Source organism: Cervus elaphus, chromosome X (assembly GCF_910594005.1).
Source record: "Cervus elaphus chromosome X, mCerEla1.1, whole genome shotgun sequence".
NCBI classification, from domain to species: domain Eukaryota; kingdom Metazoa; phylum Chordata; class Mammalia; order Artiodactyla; family Cervidae; genus Cervus; species Cervus elaphus.
In genome coordinates, this window is record NC_057848.1 from 73,967,571 (window position 1) to 73,985,232 (window position 17,662).

General features: G+C 54.1%; 2 protein-coding genes and 1 pseudogene across 2 annotated transcripts in view; all 3 read right to left on the reverse strand.

The window, feature by feature from the left end:
• LOC122689847 (melanoma-associated antigen 10-like) overlaps positions 1 to 17,662 on the reverse strand; it is a 596,047-nt gene that overhangs the window by 201,461 nt on the left and 376,924 nt on the right. The window lies entirely within an intron of this gene.
• Positions 1 to 17,662, reverse strand: part of LOC122689845 — a 587,451-nt pseudogene that overhangs the window by 140,059 nt on the left and 429,730 nt on the right.
• Positions 7,515 to 8,423, reverse strand: LOC122689856 (melanoma-associated antigen 8-like). The gene has a single exon (XM_043896635.1). The coding sequence runs from the start codon at positions 8,421 to 8,423 to the stop codon at positions 7,659 to 7,661; it is 765 nt and encodes a 254-aa protein (XP_043752570.1). The 3' UTR covers positions 7,515 to 7,658.

Below are 17,662 nucleotides of genomic sequence, written 5' to 3' on the forward strand. Positions count from 1 at the left end.
ATGCGGCCGCACCTGTCCAGGGCCTGGCGCGGGTCCTAGGCTGGGGAGATGCTCGGTCCTCAGCTCCTCCTCACGTCCTGCCTGGCCTCCAAGCACTCGCCACAGGGGCGGGGGTTTGCTCAGTCCAACCTTGGGGTTGGGGAGTCCAGCCTCTGCCAACCTGAAGCCTCCACCTCTGCCCGTAAAACCTCACCTCCCGAGTTCCCTAAGCCAGCGGTCAAGAAACTGCTCACCCTGCTCACCCCACTCTGGGCCCTCCAAGACCCTCTTGCAAGGGCCAAGATCCCTCCAGCTTGGCGTCGAACCGCCTCAATCCTTCCTCGCATGGAGCCTGGACTCCAGGCAGGACTCGCGTTTGTCGCCTCTGCCATTTTGACACCCCGCCGCTTTCCCAAGGCCTCCAGTCCCTCTGAGACCCGCATGTGAGGAAGTCAGACAGACCTACTGTGCTCTTCTCACCCCAAGGGCTCCCAGGGACGACTACAGGGATGGGGATCTGTGGGGTTCCATCAGTCCTCACTCAGGGTGCCCGCAGTCCTCCTTCAGGAACCTCACCTTGCCTCCGCGCACGACCTGGATTCTCGCCTCTCCGCAACTGAAGCCCCGCCCCTTATAGCAGGACCCCAGTCTCTTGAAGACCCGGATGTCAGGAAGACAGCTCATGCCTGTGGCACTCATCCTGCCCCCACGGTTGCCCTGGACTGCCAACAGAGATTCGCTTCTCTGAGGTCCCCTCTGATTACGGGTTCAGGGTCCTCTAGTCCCTCTTCAGGGTCCTCAAGGTCTTCAACCCTGCAGGACCTGGGAATCGGGCCCCCGAGGCCCCGCCCCATATGTGACGTCCCCACTCAGAGACCCGGATGTCAGGAAGTGAGACCATGCACTTCGGGCTCATCGTATCCCAGTTCGGCCAAGGACCAACAGCAGCTCCAGGCTTTTCTGAGGTCTCCTCTGATTTGGGTCCAGGGTCCACTCAGTCGTCCGTCAGTGTCCTCAAATTGAAACCCTGGAGGAGCTGGGGATCTTCCCTCTGCTCACCTGAGGCTACACCCCCTTTCCCAGGTCCCCAGTTTCTCTGAGACCCAGATGTCAGGAAATGCAGCATGTGCTCATCCACCCTCTGTGAGCCCTGAGACTTGATGTGAGGGTCCCGCCTCTGGTCAACACAAGGGGCATCCCCAGAATGCCAGGGCTCTAGATGAGATTCCTTAGGAAGGATTAAGGAACCCCACAGATTCCTGACCCTACTGTCAGCCCTGGGCCACCCTGGTGGTGGGATGAGCGCTTGGCAGCCTCTTCTGACTTCCGCATCTGTATCTCAGAAACATTAGGCAATTGTTAGAAGCGTCAGGGCGTCAGATGGGCAGTGAGAAAGATCTTCTTTCTTTTGAGAGTCAAGGTGAGGACACTGAGGAAGGACAGAGGGGACCCTGGACCCCAGAGCAGAGTGGGCTCTGGGGAGGACATTGGGTGGATGAACGTATGCTGGATTTCCTGACTGGGTCTCAGAGAGACTGGGGACCTGGGATAGGGGGCTGACTTCCTAATATCCAGATTTCAGCCTGGTGTCCTAGTATAGAGAGATGACTTAGTGACATCCGCATATCAGAAAGACTGGGCTCCTGGTATGAGGTTTGGGGCGTTAGTAGGGGAGAGGAGAGAATCTGAAGTCGTACCTGGAGATAAGTTGAGGTCTCTGAGGGAAGGCTGAAGGGACCCCAAGTGAAAACTCTAGGGATCCCAAGATAAGAGGGATGGAACCCCACAGATCCCTGCCGCTGCCATCGGCCCTGGGAGCCCTCGGGGTGAGAAGAAACACACTAGGTCTGTCCTGAGTTCCTGACATCCAGCTCTGTGAGGCTGGGGACTTGGTGTGAGGAGCAGGGACTATGGTGGGGAGAGGACAGAGACTAGGTCCTCCTGGAAATCAAGGTGAGGACCCTGAGGGAGGACTGAGAAATAGCCAGATCTCAGAACAGAGGGAAACCCTGGTAGTCCCTGGGCAGGGTAACCTCGTGCCGCATTGCCTGATAACCCTGGCAGAGAGACTGGGGACCTCTTGAAAGCAGGGGAAACTCCAAATGGCGGATCACTTGCAGGTCTTGTGTGGAGTCTAGACCCCATGCAAGGCAGGACTAAGGCAGTTAGACCCCGACAGGGAGGGATCTTGGCCCTTGCAAGGGGGTCTTGGAGGGTGCAGAGTGGGGTGAGCAGTTTCTTGAACTCTGGCTTAGGGACCTCGCGAGGTGAGGTATTTCAGGAACAGCCGAAGGCTTCCGGTTGGCAGAGGCTGGACTCCTCAACCACAATGGAAGACTGAGCAGACCCCCGCCCCTGTGGTCAGTGCTGGGAGGGAAGGCAGGACATGAGGAGGAGCTGAGGACCGAACACCTCCCTGGCCTAGGCCCCACAGGAGACCTTGGGCAGGTGCGGCCGCATGTGGGGCCCCTCAGCGCTTTCTTTCCAGTCTCGGGTCTTGTTCTGCGTTTCCCTCCAGGCCCCCAGAGGGGAGGGACCAGGTTGTGCCAGGGGAAATGTAAGCACTAAAGGGGAGCTCTGAAGGGACCTCTCACCACACAACTGAGGGACCCTCACAGTGTGCACCCCTTGTACTGTCAGAGAATGCTAAGGGCTGTGCCACGGGATACCACTGACGTGCCCCTCCATTTCTCACAGGAGCTGTAGGAAGCAGTAGGCGAAGGCAGACATCTGAGGCCCGTGTCCTGAGGTCAGTGAACAGAGGAGGTCCAGGCAATTCCAGGAGTCAAGGTGATGAGGGTGCCCTGAGTGGACACCAAGTGCTGCCCATCCCAGAACAGAGGGGACCCCACAAGAGCCTAATCCCCTTACCTTGTCAGTCCCAGAAATCTCGGGCTGTGCTGACCACACCCTGGGGAGCCACCTCACTTCCTTCTTCAGGTAGCCAGGGGACTGGCCACTCCAGAGGCATGTCCCTGTGTGGTCTGAGAGCACGTTTCAAAAGGAGAGCTGCAAGTGGCCTGTGGCCAACCAGGGTGCGGTTCTCAGGTGAGGCCATTCACAGCCCGTCTATCCACCATCCAGGCCCATGGTCCTCATCTGTCCCATTTGCCCCCATGCCTCACTCCTGCCTCACTCTGTAGTTTGATCCCAGGCATCACGCTCATGGTCAAGATGACTGAGCTGAGCAAGCTCGAGGAAGACCTTCAGGACCCAGGTGAGGCCAGGGTCCTGTGGAAGTGCAGCTCTCTGGGGCTGAGCGGGGGAGGCTGTATCACCCTCAGCCTCCTCCCCCACAGTCTCCTGCTCCACCCTTGTGGAGGCCTTGCCCCATGAAGCTCTGAATGAGATAGTGGCTAACTTGATGAAGTTCTTGCTCCTGTAGTATCTGGCCAAACATCTGACATCCCAGGCGGAAATGCTGAAGAAGGTCCTCAGGAATAACCAGGAGCATGTCCTAGTGGTCTTCAGTCAAGCTGCAGAGTGCCTACAGGTTGTCGTTGGCCTGGAGGTAAAGCAGTTGGACCCCAGGGAGCACATCTACATCATGGTCCCTACCCTGGGCCTCACCTGCAATGTGATGCTGAGCAGTGGGCAGACCCTGCCCAAGGCTGGCATCCTGGTGCTGCTCCTCAACCTGATCATGCAGAGTGAAGACCTGACCCCTGAGGAAGCAGTCTTGGGAGTACTCAGCAGGACGGGGGTGTGTGTTGGGAGTGAGCCCTGTCTCTTTGGGGAGCTCAGGGAGCTGCTGACCCAAGTGTGGCTGCGGGAGGGATACCTGGAATACCAGCAGGTGCCTGACAGCCACCCTGCTCGCTATGAGTTCCTGTGGGGCGCCCTGGCCTATGTGGAGACCAGCAAGTGGCAAGTCACGGTGTCTGTGCTCAGGGTCTAACAGAGGGCTTTGAGGGCCTCCCCACTCCTGTCTGCAGAGGCTGCGAGGGAGGAGGAATAGGGGGCCTGAGCCAGAGCAGCAGCCAGGGTAATCCTTCCCTCTGTGATTGAAGAGGGAGTAGTCACCTTCTCAGAAGTGAGGGCCCGGGCCAGTTGGGGGAACCAGTGCACAGCATCTGTGGGCTCCTGTTCTCTACAATGACATGGAGATTCATCTGTTTTCCTTAGAAAATCTTCAAGCTTTGATTGTTTTTGCAAAAGGCTAAATAAAGTTCAGTGTCTTAGCTTGGAGAATGAGGTTGATCAATATGTGTTTGTGCTTACACAGTTCAAGAACAAGAGTTTTGCTGTTTTGTGAGAGATTGGAAACTCTTCCATTTTGTTTTGTGACCCTGAATGGGACACAGTGGAAATGGAATTAGATCCGTTTCGGAAATGTGAGCTTGTGGTGGAGTGGTGGAGTCGCTCAGTCCTGTCCGACTCTTCGCGACCCCATGGACTGTGGCCAACAAGGCTCCTCAGTCCATGGGATTTTCCAGGCAAGAGTACTTGGGTGGGCTGTCATTTCTTTCTCCAGGGGATCATCATGACCCAGGGATGGAACACGGGTCTCCCAATGTAGACAGACACTTTACCGTCTGAGCCACCAGGGAAGCACTAATATTGATGCGGCAAGAATTATGCGATAAAAGTAATTGCAATGAATTCATCCATCTGTCCTTCTTGTGTGTCATTCTCAAAAACTAAATTATCTGTATTTGGGTTTGTCTGGGTTATTTAAGGAAGCAGCTGGCAATAAATCTGAGGCCTCTGTTCACTAGCTCATATATTCTGAAGACCTTTACAGAGTATCTTCTCCAGGAAAGGCGGTGTTAGGAGTGGGGACACTAGGAGAAGCAGGACACCCCCGCACCTAGAGCAAAGTTCTAGGAGCCGCAGTCACACAAGGAAGGTGGAGAGACCTCCCCTAGTCGCACTGAACAAGGCAACATGAGGTAGGGCGGTGGAGCTCCAGGAGGAGCACTCGAGTTTCAGTGCCTGAGCCAAGGTGGTTTGGGGCTTTACACCCTGGGTTCCTTCTGTGGGAGGTGGTCGAGGTGAGGCAGGCTGGTAGCAGCCCTCAGACTTGCAGACAGTGTTTCTTCGGGGAGATGGCAAATTCTGAAATGGATCATGGCTGTAAGGTGGCCTTTTGCATCTCGGACAAAGCCCAGACAGATCTCTTTCTGGGGCAGGAAGGAAGGGGTCCTGACTCTTGTCGCATTGCTGTTGATCACAGGGGCAAAGGAGGTGTTTTCTACCCCACATCTGCTAGGAATCCTGCAGAACTTTGGTCGCACTCCCTTGAAGTGGTGCCCAAGAAATGCATGGAACTACCCTTTCTTTCCTGGTCCCGGAGATCCAGAACCCACGGTCTTAAATAGCTTTCAATTATCTTGATTGTAATTGGCCATTGTAATCAAGGACTTGACCTTAGTTGGGGCTGCAAGAAAGGAAAGTATGGTTTGGATGGAAGACCAGCTAGGGAAGAGGCAAAGAGTGGCTCTTGCTTCTATTTCCTGGAGCAGCTTGGGTCCTGTTGGAACACTCCTTCATACCCAAATTTAACAGGTTTTCTATGGAAATGGGGCTTGCCCAGGAGCTCAAATGATGAAGATTCCGCTTACACTGTGGGAGACATGGGATCGATTCATGGGTCAGGGAGATCACCTGAAGAAGGGCATGGCAACCCACTCCAGTATTCTTGCCTGGAGAATTCCATGGACAGAGGGGATCGGAAGACTGCAGTCCATGGAGTGGCAAACAGTCCGACACGACTGAGCTACTAACATTATGGTCCACTATGGTCTAAGTAGCAAAGTTTCTTAGTTTTATTTGTGAAACATCCTATTTGGCTGATTAGGTATCCCACATCCTATTGAGGTGCACATTCTCAGACAAGCCCTGGACCACAAAGTAGCCGACCCCTTCCTACAGTGGAGAGTGGAGGACACTCTTGGGGCAACACTGTGACAGATTCCTGTCCCGACATCACAGAGGCCATGACCGCCAGGCCCTGGCAGCTGCATCCCATCCCTCAGGCGAATAGTGCAGCCCAACACGTGGGCTCCTCAAACCGGCTGGCTTCACAGGAGAAGAACTGAGGCCACGGGGCTTTTCCAAGCATCCACTGACTATCTGGCAGCTGCCATACATGTGACCAGAATCACATCACCTGTTCCCCTTTTTCTCTGGCACTCAGCATGGATAGCTGCCCCTTTAGCCCCCTGCACCCATCCACACCCCCACTGCAGTGACCTCACCACCTCCTTAGGCCCGGAAGTCGCTCCTGCCTTTTGCTGCCAGGCACAGCCTTAACCTGGGTCTCTGCTGCCTCCACACTTCTGAACCCACCCGAACCCAGGGATGCTGGCAGATGTTGCATCTTTACTGGCTAGTACTTATTTCTCATGCTCTTCGGATCTCAGACTCTGTCCCTCTCCCCTCTGGAAACTGTTTGGTTTTCAGGACACCTCAGAGAATTGGCAGCTTAATTAGAAATGGAATAGAAAACCACTCAGAATTGCTGTTCTGTGTTTTCCTCCTGGAGAATGTATATCAATTTCAGTGTCTGTGTGTGTTTCGGGGTGGAGAGCAGTGTCTCCAGCTGGGCACAGCTCACTCAAAGATCCCAGGATTCTAGTCACACAGCAGGTCCTGTCCACTTTTGCAGCTTCTCTTCACTCATTTCATCCAAATGAAATCTAGAGCATGCGCACAAGTGAAAATCATAAAGTCCAGATGACCAAAGAAACTGTTGTTTCAATGTACTTGTTAATCAGCTTCCCAAGGCAGAGACAGGAGGGCTAGTACAGGGATTACTGGGCATATATCAAAGAGCAAGATTCACATTTCTCTAGGATTCCTAGCAGATGGTGGACAGAACACACCTATTTCATCCCTGTGGTCAACAGCTATGGGGCAAGAGCCTGGACCCCTTCCTGCCTGCCCTAGAAAGAGATCTCTCTGGGGTTTATCCAAGAAGCAAAAGGACACCTCACAGCAATGATGCGTTTCAGAGATTCCCCTCACCCCCAAGACAGACCTCAGGTGACTGTGGCTCCTCGACCATTGCTGTAAGTGTGGGGGTGTCCTGCTACTCCTAGTGTCCCCACTGTTAACATGGCCTTTCACGGAGCAGAGAATCTGTACACGTCTTTGGAATAACTGAGCCAATGAGCAGGGCTCTCAGATTGTCTGCTACTTTCTTTAATAACCCAGGAAAATTCAACTAACTGAGATCATTTAGTTATTGTGAATGACAGACAAGAAGGCCATAAGCATGAATTGACTATGATTACTTTTATTATCTAACTCTTCTCCATACAATACTATTGCTACAGAAGTTCACATTTTCAAAACATTTCTAATTTAGATTCCATTGCATTCTGTTCAGGACCACAAAACAAAATGGAAGACTTTCCCATCTCTCTTACAAAAACTCTTGTTTTTGAACTGTGTAACATCAGATACACTCGGATCAATATCATTCACAAAGCTAAGATATTGAAGTTTCTTTAGCCTACTCTGAAACCAAACTTTGAAAAGTTTCTAAAGAAAACAGAGATGAATCCCCTCGTCATCATAGAGAACAGGAACCAAAAGATGCTACAAACTGGTTCCCCCAACTAGCCCGGGCCCTCACAGTTTAGAAAGCTGACTACCCCCTCTTTAACCACAGAGAGAAGGAACAACCTGGCTGCTGCTCTGTCTCAGGCCCCCTATCCCTCTTCCCTCGCATCTTATGCAGACAGGAATGGGAAGGTCCTCAAAGCCCTTTGGTTGACCCTGCGCATAAATGCCATGACTTGCCACTTGCTGGTCTCCACATAGGCCCGGGGACCCCACAGGAACTCATAGCAAACAGGGTGGCTGTCAGGCACCTGCTGGTACCGCAGGTATCCTTCCCGCACCCACACTTGGGTCAGAAGCTCCCTGAGCTCCCCAAAGACACACTGCTCACTCCCAACATACACCCCCATCCTTCTGAGTGCTCCCCAGACCGCCTCCTCAGGGGCCGGGTCTCCAAACCGCATGATCATGCTGAGGACCAGCACCAGGAAGCCGGCCTTGGGCAGGCCCACCCCATCGCTCAGCATCTCATCGCAAGTGAGGCCCAGGATGGGGACCAAGATGTAGATGTGCTCCGCTGGGTCCACCTCTTTCACGTCCACGCCAAAGACCAGCTGCAGGCACACTGAGACTTCCCTGAAGACCACCGGGAAGTGCTCCTGGTTATCCCTGAGGACCTTATTCAGCATTTCCGCCTGGGAGGTCAGCTCCTTGGCTCGATACTTGAGGAGCAGGAACTTCATCAGTTTACCTATCATCCTATCCAGAATTTCCTGGGGCAAGGCCTCCATAGGAGCAGAGGAGGATGCTGGGTAGTAGGAGGCCAAGTGGGATGCGGACTCCCCCACCTCAGCCTCCAAGAGCGGCACCTCGATAGGGCCCTGGGCCTCGCCTGGGTCCTGAAGGTCTTCCTCGGGTTTGCTGAGCTCACTCATCTCAACCACGAGCACAATGCCTGAGGTGAAACAAGACACGGAAGTGAGGCAGAGGTACAGATGGGGACCAAGGGCCTCTGGGAGAGAGGAGGTGTGAGCAACCTGGGCTAAGAAATGCATCCTGGATGGTACGACACAGGCCACTTACAGCTCTCCCCTTGAGGGGTTCTCTCCGACCTCACAGGAGAGCTCCTCCTGGGAGGCCAGTCCCCTGGCTACCCGAAGGAGGAAGGAAGGTGGCTCCCCAGGGTGTGGTCAGTACAGCCTGAGATTTCCGGGTCCAAAACAGTGTGAGGAATTGGGGCCTTCTGGGCCCCCGCTATGTTCTGGGATAGGGAGCCTCTGGTTCACTTCAGGTCACCCTCTCACCTTGACTCCTGATACTGCCTGTCTGAACTCAGGACACAGGCTTCAGACCTCTGCCTTCGCCTCCCGGTTCCTGGAGCTCCTGTGAGAGACATGGAGGTGACATCTAAGGGCTATACTGTGGCACAGCCCTGGGCCTTCTGTGCTGCTAGGTGGGGACGCACACTCGGATTACACCCAGTTGTGTTGTGGGTACCTTGTAATGCTCACCTTTCCCCTGGCATGACCTGGACGGTCCCCTTTGGAGGAGTAGAAGGAAACTCAAAACAAGACACAAGCCTGAACAGAAAGCACTGAGGGGCCCCACATGCGGCCGCACCTGTCCAGGGCCTGGCGCGGGTCCTAGGCTGGGGAGATGCTCGGTCCTCAGCTCCTCCTCACGTCCTGCCTGGCCTCCAAGCACTCGCCACAGGGGCGGGGGTTTGCTCAGTCCAACCTTGGGGTTGGGGAGTCCAGCCTCTGCCAACCTGAAGCCTCCACCTCTGCCCGTAAAACCTCACCTCCCGAGTTCCCTAAGCCAGCGGTCAAGAAACTGCTCACCCTGCTCACCCCACTCTGGGCCCTCCAAGACCCTCTTGCAAGGGCCAAGATCCCTCCAGCTTGGCGTCGAACCGCCTCAATCCTTCCTCGCATGGAGCCTGGACTCCAGGCAGGACTCGCGTTTGTCGCCTCTGCCATTTTGACACCCCGCCGCTTTCCCAAGGCCTCCAGTCCCTCTGAGACCCGCATGTGAGGAAGTCAGACAGACCTACTGTGCTCTTCTCACCCCAAGGGCTCCCAGGGACGACTACAGGGATGGGGATCTGTGGGGTTCCATCAGTCCTCACTCAGGGTGCCCGCAGTCCTCCTTCAGGAACCTCACCTTGCCTCCGCGCACGACCTGGATTCTCGCCTCTCCGCAACTGAAGCCCCGCCCCTTATAGCAGGACCCCAGTCTCTTGAAGACCCGGATGTCAGGAAGACAGCTCATGCCTGTGGCACTCATCCTGCCCCCACGGTTGCCCTGGACTGCCAACAGAGATTCGCTTCTCTGAGGTCCCCTCTGATTACGGGTTCAGGGTCCTCTAGTCCCTCTTCAGGGTCCTCAAGGTCTTCAACCCTGCAGGACCTGGGAATCGGGCCCCCGAGGCCCCGCCCCATATGTGACGTCCCCACTCAGAGACCCGGATGTCAGGAAGTGAGACCATGCACTTCGGGCTCATCGTATCCCAGTTCGGCCAAGGACCAACAGCAGCTCCAGGCTTTTCTGAGGTCTCCTCTGATTTGGGTCCAGGGTCCACTCAGTCGTCCGTCAGTGTCCTCAAATTGAAACCCTGGAGGAGCTGGGGATCTTCCCTCTGCTCACCTGAGGCTACACCCCCTTTCCCAGGTCCCCAGTTTCTCTGAGACCCAGATGTCAGGAAATGCAGCATGTGCTCATCCACCCTCTGTGAGCCCTGAGACTTGATGTGAGGGTCCCGCCTCTGGTCAACACAAGGGGCATCCCCAGAATGCCAGGGCTCTAGATGAGATTCCTTAGGAAGGATTAAGGAACCCCACAGATTCCTGACCCTACTGTCAGCCCTGGGCCACCCTGGTGGTGGGATGAGCGCTTGGCAGCCTCTTCTGACTTCCGCATCTGTATCTCAGAAACATTAGGCAATTGTTAGAAGCGTCAGGGCGTCAGATGGGCAGTGAGAAAGATCTTCTTTCTTTTGAGAGTCAAGGTGAGGACACTGAGGAAGGACAGAGGGGACCCTGGACCCCAGAGCAGAGTGGGCTCTGGGAGGACATTGGGTGGATGAACGTATGCTGGATTTCCTGACTGGGTCTCAGAGAGACTGGGGACCTGGGATAGGGGGCTGACTTCCTAATATCCAGATTTCAGCCTGGTGTCCTAGTATAGAGAGATGACTTAGTGACATCCGCATATCAGAAAGACTGGGCTCCTGGTATGAGGTTTGGGGCGTTAGTAGGGGAGAGGAGAGAATCTGAAGTCGTACCTGGAGATAAGTTGAGGTCTCTGAGGGAAGGCTGAAGGGACCCCAAGTGAAAACTCTAGGGATCCCAAGATAAGAGGGATGGAACCCCACAGATCCCTGCCGCTGCCATCGGCCCTGGGAGCCCTCGGGGTGAGAAGAACACACTAGGTCTGTCCTGAGTTCCTGACATCCAGCTCTGTGAGGCTGGGGACTTGGTGTGAGGAGCAGGGACTATGGTGGGGAGAGGACAGAGACTAGGTCCTCCTGGAAATCAAGGTGAGGACCCTGAGGGAGGACTGAGAATAGCCAGATCTCAGAACAGAGGGAACCCTGGTAGTCCCTGGGCAGGGTAACCTCGTGCCGCATTGCCTGATAACCCTGGCAGAGAGACTGGGGACCTCTTGAAAGCAGGGGAAACTCCAAATGGCGGATGGGACACTTGCAGGTCTTGTGTGGAGTCTAGACCCCATGCAAGGCAGGACTAAGGCAGTTAGACCCCAACAGGGAGGGATCTTGGCCCTTGCAAGGGGGTCTTGGAGGGTGCAGAGTGGGGTGAGCAGTTTCTTGAACTCTGGCTTAGGGACCTCGCGAGGTGAGGTATTTCAGGAACAGCCGAAGGCTTCCGGTTGGCAGAGGCTGGACTCCTCAACCACAATGGAAGACTGAGCAGACCCCCGCCCCTGTGGTCAGTGCTGGGAGGGAAGGCAGGACATGAGGAGGAGCTGAGGACCGAACACCTCCCTGGCCTAGGCCCCACAGGAGACCTTGGGCAGGTGCGGCCGCATGTGGGGCCCCTCAGCGCTTTCTTTCCAGTCTCGGGTCTTGTTCTGCGTTTCCCTCCAGGCCCCCAGAGGGGAGGGACCAGGTTGTGCCAGGGGAAATGTAAGCACTAAAGGGGAGCTCTGAAGGGACCTCTCACCACACAACTGAGGGACCCTCACAGTGTGCACCCCTTGTACTGTCAGAGAATGCTAAGGGCTGTGCCACGGGATACCACTGACGTGCCCCTCCATTTCTCACAGGAGCTGTAGGAAGCAGTAGGCGAAGGCAGACATCTGAGGCCCGTGTCCTGAGGTCAGTGAACAGAGGAGGTCCAGGCAATTCCAGGAGTCAAGGTGATGAGGGTGCCCTGAGTGGACACCAAGTGCTGCCCATCCCAGAACAGAGGGGACCCCACAAGAGCCTAATCCCCTTACCTTGTCAGTCCCAGAAATCTCGGGCTGTGCTGACCACACCCTGGGGAGCCACCTCACTTCCTTCTTCAGGTAGCCAGGGGACTGGCCACTCCAGAGGCATGTCCCTGTGTGGTCTGAGAGCACGTTTCAAAAGGAGAGCTGCAAGTGGCCTGTGGCCAACCAGGGTGCGGTTCTCAGGTGAGGCCATTCACAGCCCGTCTATCCACCATCCAGGCCCATGGTCCTCATCTGTCCCATTTGCCCCCATGCCTCACTCCTGCCTCACTCTGTAGTTTGATCCCAGGCATCACGCTCATGGTCAAGATGACTGAGCTGAGCAAGCTCGAGGAAGACCTTCAGGACCCAGGTGAGGCCAGGGTCCTGTGGAAGTGCAGCTCTCTGGGGCTGAGCGGGGGAGGCTGTATCACCCTCAGCCTCCTCCCCCACAGTCTCCTGCTCCACCCTTGTGGAGGCCTTGCCCCATGAAGCTCTGAATGAGATAGTGGCTAACTTGATGAAGTTCTTGCTCCTGTAGTATCTGGCCAAACATCTGACATCCCAGGCGGAAATGCTGAAGAAGGTCCTCAGGAATAACCAGGAGCATGTCCTAGTGGTCTTCAGTCAAGCTGCAGAGTGCCTACAGGTTGTCGTTGGCCTGGAGGTAAAGCAGTTGGACCCCAGGGAGCACATCTACATCATGGTCCCTACCCTGGGCCTCACCTGCAATGTGATGCTGAGCAGTGGGCAGACCCTGCCCAAGGCTGGCATCCTGGTGCTGCTCCTCAACCTGATCATGCAGAGTGAAGACCTGACCCCTGAGGAAGCAGTCTTGGGAGTACTCAGCAGGACGGGGGTGTGTGTTGGGAGTGAGCCCTGTCTCTTTGGGGAGCTCAGGGAGCTGCTGACCCAAGTGTGGCTGCGGGAGGGATACCTGGAATACCAGCAGGTGCCTGACAGCCACCCTGCTCGCTATGAGTTCCTGTGGGGCGCCCTGGCCTATGTGGAGACCAGCAAGTGGCAAGTCACGGTGTCTGTGCTCAGGGTCTAACAGAGGGCTTTGAGGGCCTCCCCACTCCTGTCTGCAGAGGCTGCGAGGGAGGAGGAATAGGGGGCCTGAGCCAGAGCAGCAGCCAGGGTAATCCTTCCCTCTGTGATTGAAGAGGGAGTAGTCACCTTCTCAGAAGTGAGGGCCCGGGCCAGTTGGGGGAACCAGTGCACAGCATCTGTGGGCTCCTGTTCTCTACAATGACATGGAGATTCATCTGTTTTCCTTAGAAAATCTTCAAGCTTTGATTGTTTTTGCAAAAGGCTAAATAAAGTTCAGTGTCTTAGCTTGGAGAATGAGGTTGATCAATATGTGTTTGTGCTTACACAGTTCAAGAACAAGAGTTTTGCTGTTTTGTGAGAGATTGGAAACTCTTCCATTTTGTTTTGTGACCCTGAATGGGACACAGTGGAAATGGAATTAGATCCGTTTCGGAAATGTGAGCTTGTGGTGGAGTGGTGGAGTCGCTCAGTCCTGTCCGACTCTTCGCGACCCCATGGACTGTGGCCAACAAGGCTCCTCAGTCCATGGGATTTTCCAGGCAAGAGTACTTGGGTGGGCTGTCATTTCTTTCTCCAGGGGATCATCATGACCCAGGGATGGAACACGGGTCTCCCAATGTAGACAGACACTTTACCGTCTGAGCCACCAGGGAAGCACTAATATTGATGCGGCAAGAATTATGCGATAAAAGTAATTGCAATGAATTCATCCATCTGTCCTTCTTGTGTGTCATTCTCAAAAACTAAATTATCTTTATTTGGGTTTGTCTGGGTTATTTAAGGAAGCAGCTGGCAATAAATCTGAGGCCCCTGTTCACTAGCTCATATATTCTGAAGACCTTTACAGAGTATCTTCTCCAGGAAAGGCGGTGTTAGGAGTGGGGACACTAGGAGAAGCAGGACACCCCCGCACCTAGAGCAAAGTTCTAGGAGCCGCAGTCACACAAGGAAGGTGGAGAGACCTCCCCTAGTCGCACTGAACAAGGCAACATGAGGTAGGGCGGTGGAGCTCCAGGAGGAGCACTCGAGTTTCAGTGCCTGAGCCAAGGTGGTTTGGGGCTTTAGGACCCTGGGTTCCTTCTGTGGGAGGTGGTCGAGGTGAGGCAGGCTGGTAGCAGCCCTCAGACTTGCAGACAGTGTTTCTTCGGGGAGATGGCAAATTCTGAAATGGATCATGGCTGTAAGGTGGCCTTTTGCATCTCGGACAAAGCCCAGACAGATCTCTTTCTGGGGCAGGAAGGAAGGGGTCCTGACTCTTGTCGCATTGCTGTTGATCACAGGGGCAAAGGAGGTGTTTTCTACCCCACATCTGCTAGGAATCCTGCAGAACTTTGGTCGCACTCCCTTGAAGTGGTGCCCAAGAAATGCATGGAACTACCCTTTCTTTCCTGGTCCCGGAGATCCAGAACCCACGGTCTTAAATAGCTTTCAATTATCTTGATTGTAATTGGCCATTGTAATCAAGGACTTGACCTTAGTTGGGGCTGCAAGAAAGGAAAGTATGGTTTGGATGGAAGACCAGCTAGGGAAGAGGCAAAGAGTGGCTCTTGCTTCTATTTCCTGGAGCAGCTTGGGTCCTGTTGGAACACTCCTTCATACCCAAATTTAACAGGTTTTCTATGGAAATGGGGCTTGCCCAGGAGCTCAAATGATGAAGATTCCGCTTACACTGTGGGAGACATGGGATCGATTCATGGGTCAGGGAGATCACCTGAAGAAGGGCATGGCAACCCACTCCAGTATTCTTGCCTGGAGAATTCCATGGACAGAGGGGATCGGAAGACTGCAGTCCATGGAGTGGCAAACAGTCCGACACGACTGAGCTACTAACATTATGGTCCACTATGGTCTAAGTAGCAAAGTTTCTTAGTTTTATTTGTGAAACATCCTATTTGGCTGATTAGGTATCCCACATCCTATTGAGGTGCACATTCTCAGACAAGCCCTGGACCACAAAGTAGCCGACCCCTTCCTACAGTGGAGAGTGGAGGACACTCTTGGGGCAACACTGTGACAGATTCCTGTCCCGACATCACAGAGGCCATGACCGCCAGGCCCTGGCAGCTGCATCCCATCCCTCAGGCGAATAGTGCAGCCCAACACGTGGGCTCCTCTAACCGGCTGGCTTCACAGGAGAAGAACTGAGGCCACGGGGCTTTTCCAAGCATCCACTGACTATCTGGCAGCTGCCATACATGTGACCAGAATCACATCACCTGTTCCCCTTTTTCTCTGGCACTCAGCATGGATAGCTGCCCCTTTAGCCCCCTGCACCCATCCACACCCCCACTGCAGTGACCTCACCACCTCCTTAGGCCCGGAAGTCGCTCCTGCCTTTTGCTGCCAGGCACAGCCTTAACCTGGGTCTCTGCTGCCTCCACACTTCTGAACCCACCCGAACCCAGGGATGCTGGCAGATGTTGCATCTTTACTGGCTAGTACTTATTTCTCATGCTCTTCGGATCTCAGACTCTGTCCCTCTCCCCTCTGGAAACTGTTTGGTTTTCAGGACACCTCAGAGAATTGGCAGCTTAATTAGAAATGGAATAGAAAACCACTCAGAATTGCTGTTCTGTGTTTTCCTCCTGGAGAATGTATATCAATTTCAGTGTCTGTGTGTGTTTCGGGGTGGAGAGCAGTGTCTCCAGCTGGGCACAGCTCACTCAAAGATCCCAGGATTCTAGTCACACAGCAGGTCCTGTCCACTTTTGCAGCTTCTCTTCACTCATTTCATCCAAATGAAATCTAGAGCATGCGCACAAGTGAAAATCATAAAGTCCAGATGACCAAAGAAACTGTTGTTTCAATGTACTTGTTAATCAGCTTCCCAAGGCAGAGACAGGAGGGCTAGTACAGGGATTACTGGGCATATATCAAAGAGCAAGATTCACATTTCTCTAGGATTCCTAGCAGATGGTGGACAGAACACACCTATTTCATCCCTGTGGTCAACAGCTATGGGGCAAGAGCCTGGACCCCTTCCTGCCTGCCCTAGAAAGAGATCTCTCTGGGGTTTATCCAAGAAGCAAAAGGACACCTCACAGCAATGATGCGTTTCAGAGATTCCCCTCACCCCCAAGACAGACCTCAGGTGACTGTGGCTCCTCGACCATTGCTGTAAGTGTGGGGGTGTCCTGCTACTCCTAGTGTCCCCACTGTTAACATGGCCTTTCACGGAGCAGAGAATCTGTACACGTCTTTGGAATAACTGAGCCAATGAGCAGGGCTCTCAGATTGTCTGCTACTTTCTTTAATAACCCAGGAAAATTCAACTAACTGAGATCATTTAGTTATTGTGAATGACAGACAAGAAGGCCATAAGCATGAATTGACTATGATTACTTTTATTATCTAACTCTTCTCCATACAATACTATTGCTACAGAAGTTCACATTTTCAAAACATTTCTAATTTCGATTCCATTGCATTCTGTTCAGGACCACAAAACAAAATGGAAGACTTTCCCATCTCTCTTACAAAAACTCTTGTTTTTGAACTGTGTAACATCAGATACACTCGGATCAATATCATTCACAAAGCTAAGATATTGAAGTTTCTTTAGCCTACTCTGAAACCAAACTTTGAAAAGTTTCTAAAGAAAACAGAGATGAATCCCCTCGTCATCATAGAGAACAGGAACCAAAAGATGCTACAAACTGGTTCCCCCAACTAGCCCGGGCCCTCACAGTTTAGAAAGCTGACTACCCCCTCTTTAACCACAGAGAGAAGGAACAACCTGGCTGCTGCTCTGTCTCAGGCCCCCTATCCCTCTTCCCTCGCATCTTATGCAGACAGGAATGGGAAGGTCCTCAAAGCCCTTTGGTTGACCCTGCGCATAAATGCCATGACTTGCCACTTGCTGGTCTCCACATAGGCCCGGGGACCCCACAGGAACTCATAGCAAACAGGGTGGCTGTCAGGCACCTGCTGGTACCGCAGGTATCCTTCCCGCACCCACACTTGGGTCAGAAGCTCCCTGAGCTCCCCAAAGACACACTGCTCACTCCCAACATACACCCCCATCCTTCTGAGTGCTCCCCAGACCGCCTCCTCAGGGGCCGGGTCTCCAAACCGCATGATCATGCTGAGGACCAGCACCAGGAAGCCGGCCTTGGGCAGGCCCACCCCATCGCTCAGCATCTCATCGCAAGTGAGGCCCAGGATGGGGACCAAGATGCAGATGTGCTCCGCTGGGTCCACCTCTTTCACGTCCACGCCAAAGACCAGCTGCAGGCACACTGAGACTTCCCTGAAGACCACCGGGAAGTGCTCCTGGTTATCCCTGAGGACCTTATTCAGCATTTCCGCCTGGGAGGTCAGCTCCTTGGCTCGATACTTGAGGAGCAGGAACTTCATCAGTTTACCTATCATCCTATCCAGAATTTCCTGGGGCAAGGCCTCCATAGGAGCAGAGGAGGATGCTGGGTAGTAGGAGGCCAAGTGGGATGCGGACTCCCCCACCTCAGCCTCCAAGAGCGGCACCTCGATAGGGCCCTGGGCCTCGCCTGGGTCCTGAAGGTCTTCCTCGGGTTTGCTGAGCTCACTCATCTCAACCACGAGCACAATGCCTGAGGTGAAACAAGACACGGAAGTGAGGCAGAGGTACAGATGGGGACCAAGGGCCTCTGGGAGAGAGGAGGCGTGAGCAACCTGGGCTAAGAAATGCATCCTGGATGGTACGACACAGGCC

Bases quoted from the DNA above. Each gene is read 5' to 3' on its own strand.
- LOC122689856 (XM_043896635.1), bottom strand. From the start codon at position 8,423: ATGAGTGAGCTCAGCAAACCCGAGGAAGACCTTCAGGACCCAGGCGAG.